The sequence below is a fragment of the Bufo gargarizans genome, chromosome 4 (assembly GCF_014858855.1).
Source record: "Bufo gargarizans isolate SCDJY-AF-19 chromosome 4, ASM1485885v1, whole genome shotgun sequence".
Taxonomy (NCBI): domain Eukaryota; kingdom Metazoa; phylum Chordata; class Amphibia; order Anura; family Bufonidae; genus Bufo; species Bufo gargarizans.
Genome location: NC_058083.1, coordinates 130,166,782 through 130,192,926, shown reverse-complemented (window position 1 = coordinate 130,192,926; position 26,145 = coordinate 130,166,782). Strand labels below are relative to the sequence as shown.

Genomic DNA, 26,145 nt, shown 5'->3' with positions numbered 1-26,145 from the left:
TAGCTGAGGCAGGTAGCCAGAAGAAACCGGTCTCTTTTGTCAAGGTTTGGGTGAGGCAGCATGGATGATCTAATCTGATGCATTAGGCATTGGTGGGTGGAAATCCTGGCTGATCCACGCCTGATTCATCTTGACAAAGGTCAGTCTCTCCACATTTTAGTTAGACTGGCAAGTTCTCCTTGAGGTAACTATAGCCCCCACAGCACTAAACACCTGTTCTGATGCCACACTACAGGCCGGGCAGGACAGCTTTTCTAGGGCAAACTCAGCCACTTGTGTCCACAAATCCAGTTTGGCTGCCCAGTAGTCCAGCGGATCTTCAATGATGGCTGGCAGGGTGCACTTCAAGTATCCCACCACCTGCTGGTTCAGGTTCTGCTCTATGTCTAGCTGCTGGTGAGTAGTTTCTTCACTATCAAGGTGAAGAAAGCTGCTCATCAGTGACTCTAGACTCAGGCTGCTGCTGATGGAGCTGGTACTGCTCCTGCCACCCCACTTCCCCCCAGCAGCCATGGCAGTGGAACGTGAGCACAGAGGGCCCCGCCGGTCAGACCTGCGAGAGGATGGACGATGGTGCAGATAGGCAGCGGCCAACTGACTACATAGGATGTCTCTATAGTAGTTCAGTTTGTCCTCCCTTTCAGCGGGTGTTAAAAAGGCCCCCATTTTGGATCGGTAGTGAGGGTCTAACATGGTGGAGAGCCAGTAGGGACTGCCTGCCTCCATCTCCACTGCATACTGCCGGTGTGTCTGGTTCATCTGCCTCTTCTTCCTAATCTGCCTCTTGCTCCTCCGGCTGCTCCTCCTCTCCTGTCACCTGTGTAGAAAAACCACCCATTTTGCTACACTTTCCTTGTGCTCCAATATCCTCCTCCTCCAGTTCAGCCCCCACAGGGCTCATGTGGCCATGAGATGTAGGCACCACGTCTCAAGTCCGCTGACCAGACAGATTTACCAGCATCTTTTCCAGGATATGAAAAGGGGAATTACATTGTTTATCCCCTAGTCCTGGCGACTGACAAATAAATTGCCCTCCTCAAAGGGCACGTGTCACGGATGAGCTGCCACTGGCTGACATCAAAGTTACACAGGGGAGTACTCCTGTCCGCTTGGATCATCAAGAAATAGTTTATGGCCTTTCTCTCCTCGTATAGTCGGTCCGACATATAGAGGGTGGAATTCCAACGGGTGGAAACAATGCATATCAGCCTATGTTGGGGGACACCCTTCTGCTGCTGTAGCTCAAGGAGGGTGTGCTTGGCGGTGTACGAGTGGCTAAAGTGCATGCAAAGTATCCTGGCCATTTTTAGGATGTCTTGCAGATAGGTGGAAGACTTCAGGAACCGCTTGACAACCAGATTGAACATGTGCGCCATGCAGGGCGCATGGCTAAGCCCTCCTTGATGCAGCGCCAACACCATGTTCTTCCCGTTGTCGGTCACCATGGTTCCGATTTTGAGTTGTCAAGGAGAAAGCCAAGATTCGATTTCTTAATGAATGACGAGTAGCAGTTCCTCCCCTGTGTGACTCCATTCGCCGAGGCAAACTAGGTGCAGAACAGCGTGACACCGCCGTGCCCTGCATATGTGGTATGCTGGTCGGGAACTGTGAATTGTCCCTGCAGTGGAGGATGAGGACAAGGTGGAGGATGAGGAGGCAGAGGCGGACATTGTCGCAGGACCAACGGCGTGAGAATTTGGAGGCGGAAATGGCGTCGCCTGGCCAAGTTGCTGGTTTGGCTGGGCAGGAACCACATTTACCCACTGGGCCATAAAGGACACATATTGTCCCTGACCGTAGTTACAACTCCACAAGTCGGCACTGCCGTGCACTGTGGCAGACACCGAAAGGCTCAAGGACTGGCCCTCCTTTTGTTCTACATTTGTGTGCAGGGCTGGTACTGCCTTTTTGGCAAAGAAATTACAGCTTGGGACTCTCCACCTCGGCTCGGCACAAGCCATTAGTTCTCTGAAAGGTGCAGAGTCCACCACTTGGAAAGGGAGGTACTGCAGTACAAGCAACTTGGCCAGAATCGGGGCAATAAATATTGAGTTTTATTTGGCTGTTAACTCTTGCTTTGTTACTGGAAAAAATGGATTAAAATGGAAAATTTGGCCAAAAATTGAAATTCTTAAATTTCATCTCCATTTGCCAATAACTCTTGTGGAACACCTAAAGGGTTACCGACGTTGTAAAATCAGTTTTGAATACCTTGAGGAGTGTAGTTTCTTAGATGGGAGTCACTTTTATGGAGTTTCTACTCTAGGGGTGCATCAGAGGTTCTTCAAATGGGACATGGTGCCAAAAAAAAAAGGCCATCAAAATCTGCCTTCCAGAAACCATATGGCGTTCCTTTTCTTCTGCGCCCTGCCGTTTGGTCATACAGCAGTTTATGACCACATATGCAGTGTTTCTGTAAACTGCAGAATCAGGGTAATAAATATTAAGTTTTGTTTGGCTGTTAACCCTTGCTTTGTTACTGGAAAAAATTGATTAAAATGGAAAATTTGCCCAAAAATCTAAATTCTGAAATTTTATCTCCACTTGCCATTAACTCTTGTGGAACACCTAAAGGGTTGACAATGTTTGTATAATCAGTTTTGAATATTTTGAGGGGTGTAGTTTCTAGAATGGGGTCATTTTTGGGTGGTTTCTATTATGTAAGTCTAACAAAGTGACTTCAGACCTGAACTGGTCCTTAAAAAGTGGGTTATTAAAACCTTCATGTAACGTCCCCAAAAAATAAAATGTAATTCCCAAAATGATCCTAGCAGTAGACATATGGGGAATGTAAAATAATAACTATTTTTGTAGGTATTACTATGTATTATCGAAACTTGGAAATTTGAAAATTATTCAAAGTTTTTGGTAAATTTTGTATTTTTTATAAATAAAAATCAATTTTGTTGACTCTATTTTACCAGTGTCATAAAGTACAATATGTGACAAAAAAAACTATCTCAGAATTGCCTGGATAAGTAAAAGCGTTTGAAAGTTATTCACACATAAAGTGACACTGGTCAGATTTGCAAAAAATGGCCTGGTCCTTAAGGTGAAAATGAGCCCTGTCCTTAAGGAGCTGCAGGAATATCTGGCAAGTACTGGCTGTGTGGTACATGTGACAACAATCTCCCGTATTCATCATATGTCTGGGCTATGGGGTAGAGTGACAAGACGAAAGCCTTTTCTTACAAAGAAAAACATCCAAGCCAGGCTACATTTTGCAAAAACACATCTGAAGTCTCCCAAAAGCATGTGGGAAAAGTTGTTATGGTCTGATGAAACCAAGGTTGAACTTTTTGGCCATAATTTCAAAAGATATGTTTGGTGAAAAAACAACACTGCACATCACCAAAAGAACAACATACCAACAATGAAGCATGGTGGTGGCAGCATCATGCTTTGGGGCTGATTTATCTTTGTCTCATTTTTTTTACATCACAGAAACCTGACATTTTAACAGAGGTGTGTAGACTTTTTATATCAACTGTACATATGAGTTTATCACTAAGTCATTAGTGAGAATATAATAAGTGTTAATTATGCAAATTCTCTTCTCGTCTGAATATATTGTACACTAGCTGAAGGACCTGGCTTCGCACGGGTATATTCCATCTATTTAATTTAATGTTTGTGTGTATGTGGCGACTAAGGGTCTGTGAACTTCTATTGGCTGATAAGGATCATGTGACAAAGCTTCTATTGTTGAATGCATTTTTCGGGAATATCTCAGGAACGGTACATGCTAGTGAGCTGAGACCTGGTCTAAAATCTCCCCGGACACCTGATGTACCTGGGTGCCAAATTTCGTGATTGTAAGGGTCCATTCAGGCGTCCGATGAATGGGTCCGGATCCGTTCCGCAATTATGCGGAACGGGTACGAACCCATTCATTTTCAATAGGGCCGGAAAAGATGCGGACAGCACACAGTGCGCTGTCCGCATCCGCATTTCTGGTCCGCAGCACCAAACTTCCGGTCCGCGGCTCCAAAAAAAAATAGAGCATGTCCTATTCTTGTCTGCAGCAGCGGACAAGAATAGGAATGATCTATTGAGTGCCGGCGATGTGCGGTGTCAATTTGCAATTTGCGGACCACAAAACACTATGGACGTCTGAATGTACCCTAAATGCGATTGTGCAGATTCCTTTAGGGACATACATACACACACACACAGACATACATACACTCAGCTTTATATATTAGATTTACTTTATTTACAAACGTCCTTATTGGTACAATATGAACATGTTCTTTCGGTGGCTTCTTCCTATAAGATTATCCTGCATGTTTTCTTTTTTCTGTAATTCTTTTGATCATCAGTTCTGTTTCTTTAGCACAATAAGCAGTTCCTTTTAAAATCTTCATATGCTATCTGACGATTGCTCAAAGTACATCAAGTCCTGAAAAACAATTGCAATATAAAAAAATTGGGGCTGATTTCAAAATATAGCAATGTACCTGCATCAGTCAAACTCTGGTTTCGAATCCTTTATATATCAGGGAGTTACATTAAAGCATTTCCATTCAGGCCATTTTTGAAATTATATTTTTTATTTCTTTCACATCACTTCCAAGAGCCATTACGTTTGTATTTTTCCATTGACAAAGCCTTATGGGGCTTGTTACCTGTGAGATGAGTTGTACATTTTAATGTACTATATATTGCATTTTGAAACTACAAAAATTATTTGCGGGATGAAAAAACACCCCCCTGTGCCACCATTGTTTGGGGTTTGTTTTTACGGTGTTCACTATGCTGTAAAAGTGACACGACATCTTTAAACTGTGGATCAATATGATTACAGCAATACCACATGTACATACTTTTTCTTATGTTTTAGTACTTTCAACTTTACTTAAAAACTTTTATAATATAAACTTTTTTATTCTTTTTTTTTTTATCTATGGAGGTGTGGGAGGTGAGCTGTAGTTTGTATTGGTTTCATTTTAGGGAACGTTCAACTATATAATTTTACTCCATTTTTGGGGGAAGGAGATGCCAAAAAAATGACAATTCTGGCACTGGGATTTTTTTTATGACGTTTACTTAATGGGATAAATAATGTGATATTTTATCAGATTGGACATTTTTGACATAACAATACCAATTATGTTTTCTTTATTTAAGCTAAATGGGAAAAAAAATGTAAATACATTTTTCTAAATTATTTTTGAAATTGATAGCTGACTTGAACTGTTTACCGCAATACATTACTTCTGTATAGGTGGCATACCATCAGGTGTGGCAGGGTGGCAGACCATGCAACTGCTATGGGGCCTGGAAGAAAACACTGCATTTCCATGAAGGCGTCATGATACTAGTGGAATACTGCTGGAATCCAATGGCAGGGACAAGGCCTAAGCACAGGAGGTGCCAGTTTTGAACAGGAGGTAGCAGGAATGCTGATGAAGGCAGTGATCCAGACTAGAGGTCAGGGGGGAATCCAGCGAGGGGTCGGCAGGTGTCCAGGAGTAGCAGGGTAAACCGCAAGGAGAAGGAACAAACCAGAGAGCAAGTTCCAGGCGAGATGACTGCACAAGCAGGAGCTAAAACGCAATACTCAAGCAATGAGTAACAGGCTTGAGAGGTTTATATATGAAACAGTAAGTAAGATGTCACCCAGCTGAGACACAATCCACCATCTTAACTGAGGGAAAACTTAAGGGCAAGACAGTCTGAACTAAACAGACATAACAGCGGCCTCTGGACGAGACCTGGCTTGGATGTCTTTGATGAAACTGTTTGATCAGTCAGGGAGCATTAATATTACTCACCAGTTCCCAAGAATTCTCTTCAGACCCATAACCATGCCACTTAATGAGGTATTGTACAGGGTGGGCCATTTATATGGATACACCTTAATAAAATGGGAATGGTTGGTGATATTAACTTCCTGTTTGTGGCACATTAGTATATGTGAGGGGGGAAACTTTCAAGATAGGTGGTGACCATGGTGGCCATTTTGAAGTCGGACATTTTGAATCCAACTTTTGTTTTTTCAATAGGAAGAGGGTCATGTGACACATCAAACTTATTGGGAATTTCACAAGAAAAACAATGATTTGCTTGGTTTTAATGTAACTTTATTATTTCATGAGTTATTTACAAGTTTCTGACCACTTATAAAATGTGTTCAATGTGCTGCCCATTGTGTTGGATTGTCAATGCAACCCTCTTCTCCCACTCTTCACACACTGATAGCAACACTGCAGGAGAAATGCTAACACAGGCTTCCAGGCTAACAAAGTTCTCGGTAATCAAGTCCTTCTTAACAAATAATATAGGAGCCCCTACCGGTGAGGAAGATGGGCGGATAAACCCCTTAGCCGGATTTTCTTCTATGTAGTCATTGAGGGCTTTTAGTTCAGGGCCTGCCAAAGGGTAGATGTTTCCTAAAGGTATAGATGCACCAGGAAGCAATTCTATAGGACAATCGTAGAGTCAGTGTGGGGGGAGCTTGTCCGCATTTTGTTTATCGCAAATGTCCCCAAATTACTTATATACAGAGGGTAACTCTATTACCTTATTATCTTGAGCTGGATTTTCTGAACCTTGTTAAGACTGAGGTGACAAAAGAACATCCTCCGCTGGGAAGCTTATTTCTTTGGTTTCCCAGTTGATCACAGGGTTCTGTGCTTGCAACCAGGGTAGGCCTAGGCCATAGGAAAATGTGAAGAAGAGATCAATAGAAACTATAGGATTTCATGGTGATGGGGTGTTATAATGATGTCAAGTGGTTCCGTCTCTTGATCCACTGGCCCTTAGCTCAGTGGAGATCCATCTACGGTCTCCATTACCATGGGTGAGAGTTATTTCTGAAATTTAACCCCATGCCTTTAAGCAAAAGAAAGGTCCATGAAATTGCCACTAGCCCCGGAGTCCACCATAGCAGAGGTGGATATCTACTGAGAGTTAATCAAGAACTTAATGGAAAGGAAGCAATGGGAGTCTTTATTCTATTTCTTAATATGAGGGGCCACTGATGAAATGTAATGGATGATTGCTTTCTCAGCTAATTCTGTTTCCGAAGCAATTGATTCTCTATCTGAAAAGTCAGGATCTGTAATAGCTGCCACCAACCTCCGCGGACAGCTAGGGCAGTTGATAAGGAAATAGTCAGACTTTCCACAGTAAAAGCATAGACTTTCCTGGAGCCTGTGCTCCCTTCGATCAACGCTTTTACGTCTTAGTATGGAATCTACTTGCATAGGCTCACTTCCTGATTCTCTGAAAAAACTTTCCTTGGGGCTCCTTGGAAATGGAGACAGGAAAAGAGGGGGACTGCTTAGTATCATAATTCAAGGTAGCCCATTTCTCTTGTCGTTCTTCAGACAGTTGGGTATCGATTCGAATACAATGGTTAATAAAAGCATTCAAACCTAAAGGAGCCTCCACATGGGCAAGTTCATCTTTTAATGCACTGCATAGTCCTTTCCTAAGAAAATACATTTTTGCTGCGTCGTTCCAATCGGTTTCAACAGCCCACCTCTTGAACTCCATTGTATACTTTGTGACAGGGCTTCTGCCCTGGTGAAATACTAGTAATGCTGCTTCAGCTGTAGCACCTCGATTGGGGTAATCAAACATTTGATTCATGACATCAATAAAATCCTCTAAGTGATTTAGCCGGGCATCTTGAGTCTCAATCAACGGACTACCCCAGGCAATGGCTTTATGTGTCAGCAGCATGATAATACATAAGACTTTAGATCTATCAGTAGGATACTGAGTTGAATTTGCATCAAAGTATAGCCTACATTGATTGAGGAATCCCCGGAATTTGTTGCGGTCTCCGCCAAATCTGAATGGTGGCAACTTAGGGGTCATTGCAGGTATTGCAGCGTTTCTACATCCCAAATACCTGTAATATTCCCTGTAATTTTTTATTAGCTGCTGGTGACATCGCGACATTATCTGCGGTATTTCTCCTGTGTAACGTTTCCACATCCCAAATACCTGTAACATTCCCTATAATTTTATATTAGCTGCTGCTGACATCAGCGACATTATCTGCATTATTTCTCCTGTGTAACGTTTCCACATCCCAAATACCTGTGACATTCCCTGTAATTTTTTATTAGCTGCTGCTGACATCAGCGACGATATCTGCGGTATATCTCCTGTGTGACGTTTCCACATCCCAAACACCTTTTTTTATTTTTTTGCGCATACACTTACAAATCCTACGCTTCTGTATGTGTGACATACTTTCAAGCATATATAACATTTAATATGAAGAAGGCGAGCAGTAAGGGACAGGGAAGTGGCCGTGATGCTGATGGTGCAAGCAGAGGCCGTGGCCCTGGGTGCTGTGAAACTGTGCCTGCTGCCAGAACACAAGAAACACACTCATCCACAATACCTAGCTTCATGTCCCAGTTTGCAGGGTGGCTATCAGTAGATTTGGTTTTCAGTACCATATATATGGTGATGACACCCAGCTATACACTTCAACCTGTGACATCACCCCTGCTGTACTACAGAACACCAGTGACTGTCTGCCTGCTGTCTCTAACATCATGTCCTCTCTCTATCTGAAACTGAATCTTTCAAAAATGGAACTACTGGTGTTTTCTCCATTTACTAACCTACCATCTACCACTACCATCATGTCTCAGCAGCACACCCACTGTCTCAGTGTTGTTTGACACAGATTTTTCCGCTACTCCCTATATTCAATTGCTTGCCCTCTTATACAGCCTGTACCTCAAAAACATCTCTGGAATCTGCCCCTTTCTTACCGTGGAAACAACAAAAACTCTCATTGTTTCCTGATCCATTCCTATCTTGATTACTGAAAATCATTACTAATTAGCCCCAGACTTTCCTCTCTCCAATCTATCCTGAATGCAGAAACCAGGCTCATCTATCTGTCTAACTGCTACTCCGATGCCTCCGCCCTCTTCCAGACATTGCACTGGTTGCCCATACAGTACAGGATTCAATTTAAAGTCCTCATTCTCTCCCACAATGCTTTCCACAGTGCTGCACCCCCTACATCTCTTCTCTAATTTTTTTCTGCCATCCTACTCATGCTTTCCGTTTAGCCAATGACATACGAATGACATCCACCATAATCCGAACCTCACTCCGTCTCAAAGACTTCTCCTGAGTTGCACCAGTTCTCTGGAATACCCTACCCCAAGCAATTAGGTTAATTCACAAGATCCACAGTTTTATGCAATCTCTAAAAACACATATTTTTAGGTTAGCCTATCACATCCCCTGATCTAACTCTCCTCCATTACCTGTTCCCCCACACCACCTTTAGCATAATTCTTCTGAACCTGATCCATCATCCATCAGTGTCCACCACACTCCATGCACTCAGAAGCACTACAGATATCGGCTGGAGACTGGCTCATGCAGCCTAATATGTACTCCCCTATTAAGATAGCTGAACCATTGTACAAAACGTGCACTTGTTACATTTTGTATCACCCCTATCTTCTCATAGATTGTAAGCTCTTGGGCCATCATTCCTCTTGTCTTAATTGTTGACCTGTTTGCTGCTACTGTATGTTATTTATTAATGTTGATCGAGCACCAAAGTGCTCGGGTGCTCGAGTAGAACACTTTGCGATGCTCGTGTGCTCTACAGAGCACCTGAGCACAATGTAAGTCAATGGGAGAAACCGAGCATTAAACCAGGCACCCCCTGCTCTGAAAAGGGGAGGTTGCCAGGTCCCACTGAGGTCTATGCAGAAGATCAGTGTACAGTGCAGCTAATAGTCTACACACCCCTATTAAAATGACAGGGTTCTGTGCTGTAAAAATGAGACATAGATAAATCATTTCAGAACTTTTTTCACCTTTAATGTGACCTATAAACTGTACCAATCAATTGAAAAACAAACTTAAATCTTTTAGGTGGAGGTAAGAAAACAAAAAAAATACTAAAATAATGTGGTTGCATAAGTGTGCACACCCTCTTAAAACTGGGGATGTAGCTGTGTTCAGAATTAAGCAATCACATTCAAAATCATTTTAAATAGGAATGAGCATACACCTGCCATCATTTAAAGTGCCTCTGATTAACTCCAAATAAAGTTCAGCTACTCTTGTTGGTCTTTCCTGAAATTTTCTTAGTCACATCCCACAGCAAAAGCCATGGTCCACAGAGAGCTTCCAAAGCATCAGAGGGATCTCATTGTTAAAAGGTATCAGTCAGGAGAAGGGTACAAAAGAATTTCCAAGGCTTAAGATATACCACGGAACACAGTGAAGTCAGTCATCATCAAGTGGAGAAAATATGGCACAACAGTGACATTACTGAGAACTGGATGTCCCTCCAAAATTGATGAAAAGACGATTAGAAAACTGGTGTAGGAGTCTGCCAAGAGGCCTACAGCAACATTAAAGGAGCTGCAGGAATATCTGGCAAGTACTGGCTGTGTGGTACATGTGACAACAATCTCCAGTATTCTTCATAGGTCTGGGCTATGGAGTAAAGTGGCAAGACGAAAGCCTTTACTTACGAAGAAAAACATCCAAGCCAGGCTACATTTTGCAAAAACACATCTGAAGTCTCCCAAAAGCATGTGGGAAAAGGTGTTATGGTCTGATGAAACCAAGGTTGAACTGTTTGGCCATAATTCCATAAGATATGTTTTTGCGCAAAAACAACACTGCACATCACCAAAAGAACACCATACCCACAGTGAAGCATGGTGGTGGCAGCATCATGCTTTGGGGTTGTTTTTCATCAGCTGGAACTGGGGCCTTAGTTAAGCTAGAGGGAATTATGAACAGTTCCAAATACCAGTCAATATTGGCAACAAACCTTCAGGCTTCTGCTAGAAAGCTGAACATGAAGAGGAACTTCATCTTTCAGCATGACAACGACCCAAAGCATACATCCAAATTAACAAAGGAATGGCTTCACCAGAAGAAGATTAAAGTTTTGGAATGGCCCAGCCAGAGCCCAGGCCTGAATCCGATTAAAAATCTGTGGGGTGATCTGAAGAGGGTTGTGCACAAGATGTCCTTGCAATCTGATAGATTTGGAGTGTTTTTGAAAAGAAGAGTGGGCAAATCTTGCCAAGTCAAAATGTGCCATGATGACAAGGCCGGTGCGTCCATTAAGGCAAGGGGGGCAATTGCCCCCAAGTCCTTAGGGGCCACGTCGGCCCGCAACTAAATATATTTAAGTCGGCCCCGTCCCCCGTGGCGGCAAGTTGGGGCAGCGGCGGCAGGACAGTCACAGAGGGACATGAGCGCTTCCTCAGGACAGCGATACAGATGGCTGTGCGGAGGAGCAGAGTAGAGGTGAGTCCCTCCCCAGTTCCTCTGATAGGCTGCAGACACTAGACTGGCAACCTATCAGAGGCCAGTGCAGGCGGCGTGATGACATCATCGCGCTGCCTGAGCCATACAGCGCGGGACACAGGCCGGAAGAGGCCTGCATCGCATCGCTGACATGGAGGTAAGTATAAGTGTTTTTTTTTTTTTTTGTGTGTGTGTTTTTTTTTGTACAATGCTGGCGGCTACTGATATGAGGTGGTCTCTGGCTACTGTAACATGATGGGGGGGCCTCTGGCTACTGACACATGATGGGGGTGCTCTAGCTACTGTAACATGATGGGGGGCCTCTGGCTACTGACACATGATGGGGGGCTCTGGCTACTGTAACATGATGGGAGGGCCTCTTGCTACTGACACATGATGGGGGGGTTCTGGCTACTGTAACATGATGGAGGGGCCTCTGGCTACTGACACATGATGGGGGGCTCTGGCTACTGTAACATGATGGGGGGCCTCTGGCTACTGACACATGATGGGGGGCTCTGGCTACTGTAACATGATGGGGGGCCTCTGGCTACTGACACATGATGGGGGGCTCTGGCTACTGTAACATGATGGGGGGCCTCTGGCTACTGACACATGATGGGGGGCTCTGGCTACTGTAACATAATGGGGGGGCTCTGGCTACTGTAACATGATGGTGGCCTCTGGCTACTGACACATGATGGGGGGCTCTGGCTACTGACACATAATAGGGGGGGGCTCTGGCTACTGGCACATGATAGGGGGGCCTCTGGCTACTGGCACATGATATGGGGGGCCTCTGGCTACTGGCAAATGATATGGGGGGCCTCTGGCTACTGACACATGATATTGGGGGGCTCTGGCTACTGGCACATGATATGGGGGGGGCTCTTGTTACTGGGACAAGATGGTGGGGGCTCTTATTATTGGCACTGAGGGCATCTACAGGGGCACTATATATGGGGCATTTTATACTGGTACATTATGGGGGGCACTAGGAGGGAGGGGGAGAGGAGCACTATGCAGGCATTTACTGGGGGAACTATATAAGGGTATTTTATACTGGCACATTATTGGGGCACTATTTGGAACATTAGCTCAACTGGGGGCATTACAAGGGGGTATTTTTTGCACTGTCACATTATAAGGAGAATTATTTCTACTGGGGGGGCTTTATTACTCCCCCATGGTATGACCCCCTAGTAGCAGCACCAGCCTCTCCCTGCTCTGCTATCCCTCTGCCCTTTCTCCAAATCCTTATTATGAAATCTTTCTCATTAGGATAAAACACAACATCAGCTCCGCCAAGCCCCCGGCCAAAGTGTGGAAGTGGTGTCCGAGATCCCCAAGGGCCAAGCCAAGTAATTGTAAGTTTTCATGTGAAATATGTTTGTTATACACATATAGCATACACTGTGCCACACAATATACAGTTTCTTCTGTATGAACGTCCACAAATTAAATCTGCAGAGTCAATACGGGACGTTAAAGTCAGCAAGTGTCATGGGGGGGGCCCCTTATTGTTTTTCGCCCCAGGGCCCCATTTCACCTAGAACCGGCCCTGCATGCTGATAGACTCATACCCAAAAAGACTGAGTGCTGTAATAAAATCAAAAGGTGCTTCAACAAAGTATTAGTTTAAGGGTGTGCACACTTATGCAACCATATTATTTTATTTTTATATTTTTTCTTCCCTCCAACTAAAAGATTTCAGTTTGTTTTTCAATTGAGTTATACAGTTTATTGGTCACATTAAAGGTGGAAAAAGTTCTGAAATTATTTACGGTATCTTTGTCTCATTTTTTTACATCACAGAAACCTGACATTTTAACAGGGGTGTGTAGACTTTTTATATCCACTGTATATGAATGCATAATATGGGGGAAACTACTACTGATGTTTTTAGCCATAATATATTTACATATATTATAATATATTAACTCTTATTTCTGCCAGGATTTGAACTCACAACCTTCTACATTAGAGCCAATAATCTTAACCACTACGCTATACAGCTACATTTTAACCTGGAGTGAAATATGAAATGATACTTCTGCTGTATAGGAATACTTACTACATGATAAACTACTATGAGGTTTTTCTGACACAGTTTAGCATTCAGATTTATAGCTGAGTGGTTAAAGTCCTTGCCTCTAATGTAGATAGTTGTGAGTTCAAATCCTGGCAGAAACTTTTCAGAAATAGAGGCTAAATTGGATTTAAATACACTGACTCGAGCATCGCGCTCAAGAACACGAGGTATTCGGCTGAACACTGCGATGTGCCGAGCATCACAATGCTCGAGCCGAACTGGTGTTCAGCCAGGCATGCTCGCTCAACACTATTATTTATGACTTGGTTTGTACATATGCCCCCTGATTGTAAAGCGCTGCAGAATATGTTGGTGCTATATAAATAAAGATTATTATTAGTGATAAGTGAAGCCAGCTTCGGATGTTACATCCAAAGTTTCTACATTCAAAACTTTGGATTAATACTGTACATAGATCTGTCTCTGTACAGTATTAAAATGTATGGGAGCCGAAGTTGAACTTAGTTGAATGACTTCAGTACCGATGTCATCGGAGCCCATACATTTTAATACTGTACGGAGATGGATATCCATACAGTATTAATTCGAAGTTTTGAACAAAGCAACTTCGGATGTAACATCTGAAGCTTGCTTCGCTCATCACAAATTATTATATGTAATTGAATATATTTCAAATAACAGTAGATCTGTAGAAATAAAGAATAACATATTTTTCACAAAATCCTTGACATTACATCTTATGAAGTGCTATCAGTGGGTACCTATTGCTCAAAGACTGCCATCTAGTGGCTAAGAAGTAGATGAAGCAAATAAAGAACATATTTTTTATTCTGATCTGTCCTACTTTTTCTTTTTATGAATGATGCTTTAGGTTATTGTGTTTTAGGAAATTAAGGTAGCCGTTTTTGCTCTGTGGCATGGGCGTCTGCTCTTTGGCATGGGGGTCTGATCTTAGGCATGGAGGTCTGATCTGAGATCATTCACATTGGGGTCTGAGCTGAGGTCTTATTAACATTGGGGGTCTGATCTGAGGTCTTATTGAGGGTCTTATTAGCATTGGGGGTCTGATTCGGGCTGTGAGCTGAGGTCTGATTAACATTGGGTGTCTGATTTCTGGTCTGATCTAAGGTCTAAGGTCTAAAATATTTTCCATTTTCTAACGATTGCTCCAACAGTTGATCTAGTTTAACCAAGCTGCTTGGCAATTGCCCCGTAGCCCTTTCCAGCCTTGTGGAGGTCCACAGTTTTGTGGACAGGTGTCTTTAAAGAGCTCAGACAGGTGCTACTAAGTTAGATAAATGAGTGGAGTAGAGGTGGACTTTTTAAAGGCACAGTAACAGGTCTTTGAAAGCCAGAATTCTTGCTTTTTCGCAGGTGTTCAAATATTTATGTTCAGCAGTACAAGACAAATAAATTCTTTAAAACTCATACAATGTGATTTCCCGAATTTTTTGTTTTTAAATTCTGTCTCTCAGAGTGGGAATGCACCTACAATGTGAATTTCAGACCCCTCCATGATTTCTAAGTGGGAGAATTAGCAAAATTGCAGGGTGTTCAAATACTTCTGTTCCTCACTGTATAGCTCAATAGGGCAGTTTACTATTACAAATGCACCAGAACAGTGTGTTTTAAATAAATTTACTAATAAACAAAAGTATAACCTGTTTACAGCTTATAGCCTCTTGCTCCTGAGACAGCGCCTGTACAAAGAAGTCCTGGTTCTTCTTTTTCCCTAGAATTGTGCCTCAAATTGAGTCAGAATTCCGAAGCATATTCCTTTAATCAATTCTATTAAGGTTTTAGATGATTTTCCCCCATGTTTGACAGGGGGCATGGCTCTGCAGAAAGTGGATGTGCTCTATGGGAGAGAGCATGGTCTAAGTTGTGCCAATGTGTGCCAAAATTTCAATAGAATTTTAGTGAAAAATTATATTTTAAGGTGGTTTCAGCTTTGACTAGACTGCCTAAAAGTGCACCATATTCTATATCTAACAGTGCACCATATTTTTATATCTGAGTGCACCATTTTTATATATAATGGTACACCATTTTTTTTATATCTAACAGGTCACCATATTTATCATCCAGTATAAGACACTGTTATAAATCTGCCACATCTTTACACTAAGTTTACTCTTTTTAAATCTTTTATATTATTAATAAATCTGCCTCAATAGATTGCTTTGGAAGACAGTCAAGCTCAATAGTTAACCTCAGTTAGCACTACAAGTTTTAGACTCCGGTCTTAAAGGGAATCTGTTACCTATTTTGACCATATAAAACCGTTTACATAGCAATGTGCAATAAAGTACCTTCTTACCCACATGTGTCTTTTTTCTTTTATTCAACTTTTCATTCTTATAAAAAAGCGATTTGTCTGATATGCAAATAAGGTTCCAAGGTGCCCAGAGGGGCGTTATTACTCTGCTCTAGTGCCCAGTAACGCCCCTCTGCAGTGCCCAGCCGGCCTCCTAGGAAATAAATGTCCTCCCACATACTTGCCGAACGGCGCTGCCCCCTCTCCACTACGTCATTTAATTTATTCATTGCACCATCGTGCTTCCTCCTCTCTTGGCCTACGGCGCTGCCCCCTCCCGATTACGTCATTTAATTTATTCACTTCATCGGGCGTTCCTTTCTCCTCTCTTGGCCTACGGCGCCGCCCCCTCCCCATTACGTCATTTATTTTATTTATTGCACCAGACCTCCCTTCCTCCCTTCCGCCTCTCTTGTCCTCCGAAATCCCGCGCAGTATCGGTGAGTGCCTGCTGTTAGACCAACCTTTAAGAAAAAACTCACATATAATGTGTAGATAACACTGGGGTCTAGTATAATATACTGAGCCAACCCAAAAACAAAACCAATAACCCCAAAGAAAAGTGGGAGACACACATATAAAATATATGTAATTTATTGAGACATGATCACATAACATGCGCCGAGCCCAGTAACACTATTGAGGCTGTTGCCCTCTGGAACAGGAGAATCGTGCAGGCGCAGGCACTTACCGATACTGCGCCTGCGTGGAATTTCGGAGGACAAGAGAAGAGGAAGGGAGGTCTGGTGCAATGAATAAAATAAATGACATAATGGGGAGGGGGCAGCGCCGTAGGCCAAGAGAGGAGAAAGGAACGCCCGATGAAGTGAATAAATTAAATGACGTAGGCCAAGAGAGGAGGAAGCACAATGGTGCAATGAATAAATAAAATTACGTAGTGGGGAGGGGGCGGCGCCGTTCGGCAAGTATGTGGGAGGACATTTATTTCTTAGGAGGCCAGCTGGGCACTGCAGAGGGGCGTTACTGGGCACTAGAGCAGAGTAATAACGCCCCTCTGGGCACCTTGGAACCTCATTTACATCAGACAAATCGCTTTTTTATAAGAATGAAAAGTTGAATAAAAGAAAGAAGACACATGTAGGCAAGAAGGTACTTTATTGCACATTGCTATGTAAACGGTTTTATATGGTCAAAATAGGTGACAGATTCCCTTTAATAAAGGCCCATAGCTGGCGGTGGATCCGCCGGAGTTATGAAGAGGCGCAGGACTCTTCATAACTTCAGTGCATCCAGCGCCAGTTCTAAATGTAAGATAGCTTCCAAGCTGTCTTACATTTAGACCATTTTCTACGCCTAAACCAGGAGTAGAAAATGATGAATGAGATGGGAATGGCAGCCTGTCCCATTCCCTGCCCATGCCACGCCCACAATTTTAGACCTGGCGTGAGGGGGGAGAAGTTGCAGAAGTCTGTGCCTGAAATATGCCTAATTTAGGCGTATTTCAGTATAGTAAATAACCCTGTTAGAGTCCAATTATGAAATATTTGCTTTTGTCTGTTCTAAATAAACTGAGAGTGTTGTATTAACTTTGAAATTTGTTCAGGGACCCAGCAATAAATTTTAAACATAAACTACTCCTGTTGACGAAAAATAACAGTGAATGGCACTCTCGCTTCACAGCATGGATCTCAACCTTAATGGGGTTGTCCACCTATTATTAAGTGATGGCCTATCCAGGCCAGGATAGGCTGTCAATAGCCGAATAGTGGTGGGCTGACTCCAAGTACCCCTGCCAATCACCTGGCAATAGCTCCAGCACTGGAAGCAGATAGCTCCATCAACTTTGTGTAGAGAGGTCAATGAGAACAGCACTGCGGTGACAAAAGTTACCTGAGCTGTCTACTTCCGATGCTTTTGCCAAACAGGTGCAGGGTGTCAGAGGATAGGCCATCACTTACTAAAAGGTGGACAACTCCTTTAATCCATTTCTGATATCTGCCGTACATGTACGGCAGATGGGTCTTTAAAAATGGTTACCGCTGCGGAGCAAGCGCTATAGCCAATGGATGCCTGCTGTTTCCTATTGCTCACTTTTGTTGCCAGCGGTTTAGACATTAATGGCTGTGTGTTGAGTTATTTTGAGGGCACACCAAATTTACACTGTCATAAAAGCTGTACACTGACTACTTTACATTGTATCAGATCTTCAGTGTTGTCCCATGAAAAAAAATGCGATATTCACAAATATGGAAGGGGTGTACTTACTTTTGTGAAATACTGTATTGTTCCCCTAGTAATGTTCTTTTAAACTCCCCTAGTAATAAAAATACCCCTATAGGTGCTCCAGCAATACCCCCTGTTGTAACCCAGTAATAATGCCCATATAGTGTCCACTAGAGATGAGCGAAGTTCTTAAAAATTTGATTCGGCTGCTCCTCTGAATTTTACAAAATAAATTTGCTTCGTGGCTCACTGCTTGCAATAATTGTGCCATTCCGCTCCCTACGACATTGAAACCCTCAGATGCCGCATTGATCGTGGCACCTGAGATGAATATTATAATGCCTTTCAAGGGATGATCAGTAAAAAAAAAAAAAAATTAAATTGTACTTACCTTATCCTTTTGAAAGCGAATAGGCCACCACAGCCATCTTGCTTGAAGATCATACATCACCGAGCACAAGATTTCACGTGAGATCTTCAAACAAGATGGCCGCAGCAGCATCTTCGCTCTCAGATGGATGAGGTCAGTATAATATATTTTTTTAACCGCCATTTCAGGGAAAATTTCTTTATTATCATGAAGCATGAGGAAATTTGGCTCCGCGGGAAATCAAATTTTCCCGGATCTAAGTCCACTTCAGACACTTTGATTCGCTAAACACTAGTGTGCACCAGTATTTAAAATGTCCCTATAATGTCTCCAGCAAAAATAAGACTCCCAATTTTGCCTCTAGTATTATCAATTCCCCAGTACTAAAAATTCCCTTATAGTGACTCAGTATTAAAATGTCTCCAGTGCTTCCATTAATGCCCCTATAATGCCCCAGTAATGTCCCCTATTGTTCCCCATTACTAAAAATGTCCCGAGTGATGCCTCTCTATAGTGCCTTAGTATTAAAAGTCCCCAGTATTCAAAATTCCCCCAGTAATGCACCCTATAGTTCTGAAAGTAATGTCCCCCACAGCAGCCTCTCTGATAATGTTCACACCCGCCTCCTCAGTAATGTTCCCCAAAGTGGCCTTCTCAGTAATGTCCCCCTCAGTAATCTCCCCAGTAATGTTCCTCACAATGACCTAATTAGTAATGTTCTCCACAGTGGCCTAACCAGTAATGTCCCCTGCAGCGGCCTCCCCAGCAATGTCCTAAGAATGGCTCCCCCAGTAATGTCCCCTACAACTGCCTTGCTAGTAATGTCCCCCACTGTGGCCTCACCAGTAATGTCCCCCACAATGGCCTCTCAAGTTAATTTCCCCACAGTGGACTTCCCAGTAATGTCCCCATAGCGTACGAAGAAGGAAAAAAAAAAATAATACACCCCGCAATACAGGCCACAGGGTTCTTCCAGCCTACGACCTGAGACACTGGTGCCAGCCTGGATTTACTTCTTAATAGGCCTTTAGGCCTATAAGGGTGAATGGTTGGGCAGGGGACCATCACTTCAGTTCCGGTGCCCCATCTCAGTTTTCAACTACAGTGCCATCCTGAGGACAGCGATGTAGTGGAATTCAGGGGGGAAGGGGACCTATAGCTGTGTTAGGAGATTTGGGTGACCCATTTTGCATTGTCCCGCGATTCCCCTGACACTAGCCCTTGGATGCCTAATTGTTAATACATCTCTGCTTTCGATATCTCCTGGTTTTATCCAATGCTTGTTCCTGATCCAGGCTCCTGGTGTCTAGTGGTAACATCCAAGGTCGCACACATGTCTGACCAGCCACTACATTAATTTCTGGGGGCTCAACGGGGTACTGGGCCCTTGTTATCGTGATCAGTGGGGGTCCCAGTAGTGGATAAGAGATTACAATATAACTGGAATACCCATTAAGTGAATGTCTGTTGTTGTGAACTAATAACCATTTTCTGTAATGCGTCATATAAAGTTGTACTAATATGACCGTATTTATAAATGTTTTGATAAAGATAAAGGATAAATTGGAATACCCCTTTAACTAGTTAGAAGCCAATTAACCTACCAGTATGAAGTTGAATGGAGGGAGGAAAAGAGAACCCTTGATGGGGACCCCTTGCAAACATTAGGAGAGCCTACAAGGTTCACGCACGTAGCACTCTGTGTGGATTTGAACCAAATGCTCAGGCACTGCAAGAGAACAATGATAAGCACTGTGCCACTGTGGATAAAGTAATGCTTTTCCGCCCCCTAGACTTTCCCTCCCTCTCAGTCAGCTGGGAGACTGTAAGAATTGCTCTGAAAGAATGATCAGAAGGCTTAATTAAATACAGATATCCATGGGAGCCCAGCTAATTATTCGGCTCTACAATGTATAACAGGCGCATTTACTGTACTTACAATAAGAAAGCAGGTGCCAATCAAAGCAGCTTTCAGCTTCACATCAAGGTCTGCTGGAAATTCTATTCCAAAGTTATCAGCATTAGTGAACACGTCATTTACAAATCCAGACCAGTATTTGGAAATCCTCCCAATGATTGATTTTTCATTTAATGTTTTCACCTACAGAATAAAAAAGAAAGTAGAAGAGATATTTATTACTTCATCTTCTCAGTCAAAGCAAGAATATTCAGTACAGATATCAGTGTCCTGCAGTGGTCTCACAATTAAGGGTACGGCCACATGGTCAGGTTTCTGCACACAATTTTGGAAGCCAAAATCAGGTGTAAATAAAAAAAAATGAGAAGTCATTTCTGTCCTGTGTTCTTTTTCTCCTTTTATGATCCACTCCTGATCTTGGCTTCAAAGACTAATCCTCTTCTGAAAAGTCACAGTTGATACTGAGGAGAAAGTGTGGGAATGCTGTTATTTCCACAAATTGAAATGATTTAATAGAATGTATTACAAATTGACAGGAGATTTTGTTTTGTAATTTTCTCAAAAGGATCATGGTTTTCCTTAAAGGGGTTTTCCTGGAGCAGAATACTGATGACCTAGACTAAGGAAATCATATCATCAATATCTGGTCATCGTGGGTCCAACTCCTGCCAATCAGTTGTGAACTGTGGCGCTCCAGTGAGCACTGTGGTCTCTTCCTAATAAGTCAGTTCATCGGTCTGATGGCCTATGTATAGCTCAGTCCCATTCTAGTGAATGGTCCTGGCTTGCAATGCCAAGCACATCCACTATGCAATTTATGACACTGTCAACCCCAACAGCTTATTAATAGCGGTGCTGGGTGTCAGACCTCCAAAAATCAGATATTAATTACCTATTTCCAGAATAGATCATCAATATTCTACTCCCAGAAAACCTTCAAATCAAGTCCATGATAAAATTGTGACAAACTGATTTCAAGTGGGTTCCTATGAAATTGGCCTTTGTGTGTTTGAGATGGCAAAATTAGATTGTGAGTCACATGGAGGATACGAACTGTTGTGATTGCAGGTTTTATCCCATGAGTAATCGTAACAATGAAAATCAGACATCATACGGTTCATGACAGTCTTTTTCTAAGAAACTTAGAACCAGCCTTGGACTTCACTTGGATCCAGAGATCTGCCAATTTATTGCTACAATTGCTCTGCTAGATTTATTTCAAGCTGGCCACCCAGGGGATGTGCACTTTCTCAGGTGTTGTTCCCTTTATGCTGCAGCTGGTGGCAGTGGAAGGATGGAACTGGGGATGTATATCAAACTCATTGAGCTGGACAGAGAATTTAGAAAAAGGGCAAACAGCAGGTGGCGCTTTAGAGGTAGATTTCAGTGAATAACTCAGTGGCTATGCTAAATTCTTTTTTTTTTTTTTAAGTGAATAAATATATTTACTAAGTGTGATTAAATATAAGATAGCACTGACAAATCATATACAGAATAATAAGAAGTAAATAAACATCACTAGGGATGTGGTTAACCATGCTATAACACATAGTTGTCTACCACGTTATAACACATGACTGATACCCCAGGGTGTACAAGAGATAGAAAAAATCAATACTTACAACCTACCTAGGAGGAAGTTCCAAGTGGAGTCCCCCGAATGTATGTGTGCAAACCAGAGTTATTCCCATCAGCCCCATCTCCAGTGTGCATCATGCTTGTCTCTGAGATCACTCAGCAATGTGGTCTCATCAGCACAATGGGGGATGGGTACTTCTCTAACCCACTACATTACAAGGGAAACTTTATTATACAGAATATTAAAAGTAATATAAAAGAGACAGAATTAAGAAGGACAGAACCAATCAGTACTTGAAAATACCCTTACAATACAAAAGGGATTCTCCAGACAATATTTTTATACAAGCTCATACAAGTCATATTTACCTCACCAATACCCCACCGACGGACTTCCAACTCCTCCTATGTTCCAGCTGTTTCCTTGTCATTCTGAATATGCAAGAAATGACTACTATATTTTGACTGTGAGAGTTGGGGGGACCAGTGAGGCGAGCATGGCTTTTATTTTTTATAGCATTTTAAGCCTGTCTAAAAAATATCATCCATACAACTCTTTCAATACATTACTTCTATGCCGAGCTATGATACCATAAAGTTGCAGAGCCTGAAAAGGTCATATTGATGATATCTTGTCCTGTTCTGATTCCTGTTCTACCTGGTATAAACAATAGCAGTAATGCTCATGTAGGTGGGAACAGCAATGATTTTGGTAATACAGATAAAACCCAGGGTTGCCATTAGAAATGTATGGGCCTATAAAGCCAAGATGTTGAGGTGCAACTCAACACTTTTCACACTGATATAGCAATATATTAGCTATTTGAAGCGCATACTAGGGAAGGGGCACATCATTTATTTACTTGACAATCTGAGTGTGGTAAAAGAGCATTCAAGGGGTTGTATTATCTCAGAAAATAGGGGCATATCACTAGTATATTCCCCTATTGTCCGGAGCCGCGCAAAGTGGTGGTTAGAGGACTCTGGTTCGTCTAACACCAAGTGCTCTCGCCAAAGAAGTGAATGGGAGTGTGCCGCGCATGACCAGTCACTTACCCCTATTCATTTCTTTTTTTTTTTTAATTTATATTTATTTATCGTTTTTCCTCTTCTCAATAAAACATGACATATGTGAAAGCTGGTCATTACAAAAATACATATATATACCATAATAAATTACAAAAGAGTATCATAACAATACAAATATACACCATTATAGAAAGTCATGTCATAACTAGAGTTGAGCGAACACCTGGATGTTCGGGTTCGAGAAGTTCGGCCGAACATCCCGGAAATGTTCGGGTTCGGGATCCGAACCCGATCCGAACTTCGTCCCGAACCCAAACCCCATTGAAGTCAATGGGGACCCGAACTTTTCGGCACTAAAACGGCTGTAAAACAGCCCAGGAAAGGGCTAGAGGGCTGCAAAAGGCAGCAACATGTAGGTAAATCCCCTGCAAACAAATGTGGATAGGGAAATTAATTAAAATAAAAATTAAATAAATAAAAATTAACCAAAATCAATTGGAGAGAGGTTCCATAGCAGAGAATCTGGCTTCCCGTCACCCACCACTGGAACAGTCCATTCTCAGATATTTAGGCCCCGGCACCCAGGCAGAGGAGAGAGGTCCCGTAACAGAGAATCTGTCTTCATGTCAGCAGAGAATTAGTCTGCATGTCATAGCAGAGAATGAGGCTTCACGTCAGCCACCACTGCAACAGTCCATTGGCATATATTTAGGCCTAGCACACAGGCAGAGGAGAGAGGTCCCGTAACAGAGAATCTGGCTTCATGTCAGCAGAGAATCAGTCTGCATGTCATAGCAGAGAATCAGGCTTCACGTCAGCCACCACTGCAACAGTCCATTGTCATAAATTTAGGCCCAGCACCCAGGCAGAGGAGAGAGGTCCCGTAACAGACAATCTGGCTTCATGTCAGCAGAGAATTAGTCTGCATGTCATAGCAGAGAATCAGGCTTCATGTCAGCCACCACTGCAACAGTCCATTGGCATATATTTAGGCCTAGCACACAGGCAGAGGAGAGGTTCATTCAACTTTGGGTAGCATCGCAATATAATGGTAAAATGAAAATAAAAATAGGATTGAATGAGGAAGTGCCCTGGAGTCCAATAATATATGGTTATGGGGAGGTAGTTAATGTCTAATCTGGACAAGGGACGGACAGGTCCTGTGGGATCCATGCCTGGTTCATTTTTATGAACGTCAGCTTGTCCACATTGGCTGTAGACAGGCGGCTGCGTTTGTCTGTAATGACGCCCCCTGCCGTGCTGAATACACGTTCAGACAAAACGCTGGCTGCCGGGCAGGCCAGCACCTCCAAGGCATAAAAGGCTAGCTCTGGCCACGTGGACAATTTAGAGACCCAGAAGTTGAATGGGGCCGAACCATCAGTCAGTACGTGGAGGGGTGTGCACACGTACTGTTCCACCATGTTAGTGAAATGTTGCCTCCTGCTAACACGTTGCGTATCAGGTGGTGGTGCAGTTAGCTGTGGCGTGTTGACAAAAGTTTTCCACATCTCTGCCATGCTAACCCTGCCCTCAGAGGAGCTGGCCGTGACACAGCTGCCTTGGCGACCTCTTGCTCCTCCTCTGCCTTGGCCTTGGGCTTCCACTTGTTCCCCTGTGACATTTGGGAATGCTCTCAGTAGCGCGTCTACCAACGTGCGCTTGTACTCGCGCATCTTCCTATCACGCTCCAGTGCAGGAAGTAAGGTGGGCACATTGTCTTTGTAGCGTGGATCCAGCAGGGTGGCAACCCAGTAGTCCGCACAGGTTAAAATGTGGGCAACTCTGCTGTCGTTGCGCAGGCACTGCAGCATGTAGTCGCTCATGTGTGCCAGGCTGCCCAGGGGTAAGGACAAGCTGTCCTCTGTGGGAGGCGTATCGTCATCGTCCTGCCTTTCCCCCCAGCCACGCACCAGTGATGGACCCGAGCTGCGTTGGGTGCCACCCCGCTGTGACCATGCTTCATCCTCATCCTCCTCCACCTCCTCCTCATCCTCGTCCTCCTCGTCCTCCAGTAGTGGGCCCTGGCTGGCCACATTTGTACCTGGCCTCTGCTGTTGCAAAAAACCTCCCTCTGAGTCACTTCGAAGAGACTGGCCTGAAAGTGCTAAAAATGACCCCTCTTCCTCATCCTCCTCCTCCTCCTCCTGGGCCACCTCCTGTTCCATCATCGCCCTAAGTGTTTTCTCAAGGAGACATAGAAGTGGTATTGTAACGCTGATAACGGTGTCATCGCCACTGGCCATGTTGGTGGAGTACTCGAAACAGCGCAACAGGGCACACAGGTCTCGCATGGAGGCCCAGTCATTGGTGGTGAAGTGGTGCTGTTCTGTAGTGCGACTGACCCGTGCGTGCTGCAGCTGAAACTCCACTATGGCCTGCTGCTGCTCGCACAGTCTGTCCAGCATGTGCAAGGTGGAGTTCCACCTGGTGGGCACGTCGCATATGAGGCGGTGAGCGGGAAGGCCGAAGTTACGCTGTAGCGCAGACAGGCGAGCAGCGGCAGGATGTGAACGCCGGAAGCGCGAACAGACGGCCCGCACTTTATGCAGCAGCTCTGACATGTCGGGGTAGTTGTGAATGAACTTCTGCACCACCAAATTCAGCACATGCGCCAAGCAAGGGATGTGCGTCAAATTGGCTAGTCCCAGAGCTGCAACGAGATTTCGCCCATTATCACACACCACCAGGCCGGGCTTGAGGCTCACCGGCAGCAACCACTCGTCGGTCTGTTGTTCAATACCCCGCCACAACTCCTGTGCGGTGTGGGGCCTGTCCCCCAAACATATGAGTTTCAGAATGGCCTGCTGACGTTTACCCCGGGCTGTGCTGAAGTTGGTGGTGAAGGTGTGTGGCTGACTGGATGAGCAGGTGGAAGAAGAGGAGGAGGAAGCCGAGAAGGAGGAGGTGGCAACAGGAGGCAAAGAATGTTGCCCTGCGATCCTTGGCGGCGGCAGGACGTGCGCCAAACAGCTCTCCGCCTGGGGCCCAGCTGCCACTACATTTACCCAGTGTGCAGTTAGGGAGATATAGCGTCCCTGGCCGTGCTTACTGGTCCACGTATCTGTGGTTAGGTGGACCTTGCTACAGATGGCGTTGCGCAGTGCACACTTGATTTTATCGGATACTTGGTTGTGCAGGGAAGGCACGGCTCTCTTGGAGAAGTAGTGCCGGCTGGGAACAACATACTGTGGGACAGCAAGCGACATGAGCTGTTTGAAGCTGTCTGTGTCCACCAGCCTAAATGACAGCATTTCATAGGCCAGTAGTTTAGAAATGCTGGCATTCAGGGCCAGGGATCGAGGGTGGCTAGGTGGGAATTTACGCTTTCTATCAAATGTTTGTGAGATGGAGAGCTGAACGCTGGCGTGTGACATGGTTGAGACGCTTGGTGACGGAGGTGGTGGTGGTGGTGTTGGTGGTAC

The 26,145-nt window shown here is 43.8% G+C and overlaps 1 protein-coding gene across 1 annotated transcript in view; it reads right to left on the bottom strand.

Moving 5' to 3' along the window:
• Window positions 1-4,280: 4,280 nt before the first annotated feature.
• LOC122935841 (phospholipid scramblase family member 5-like) overlaps window positions 4,281-26,145 on the bottom strand; it is a 146,731-nt gene continuing 124,866 nt past the window's right edge. The window contains exons 6-7 of the mRNA XM_044291748.1: window positions 20,135-20,296; window positions 4,281-4,402 (exon numbers count right to left, since the gene is read on the bottom strand). Coding sequence (XP_044147683.1) covers window positions 4,364-4,402; window positions 20,135-20,296 — 201 coding nt within the window. The 3' untranslated portion in view covers window positions 4,281-4,363. The remainder of the gene's footprint in view (window positions 4,403-20,134; window positions 20,297-26,145) is intronic.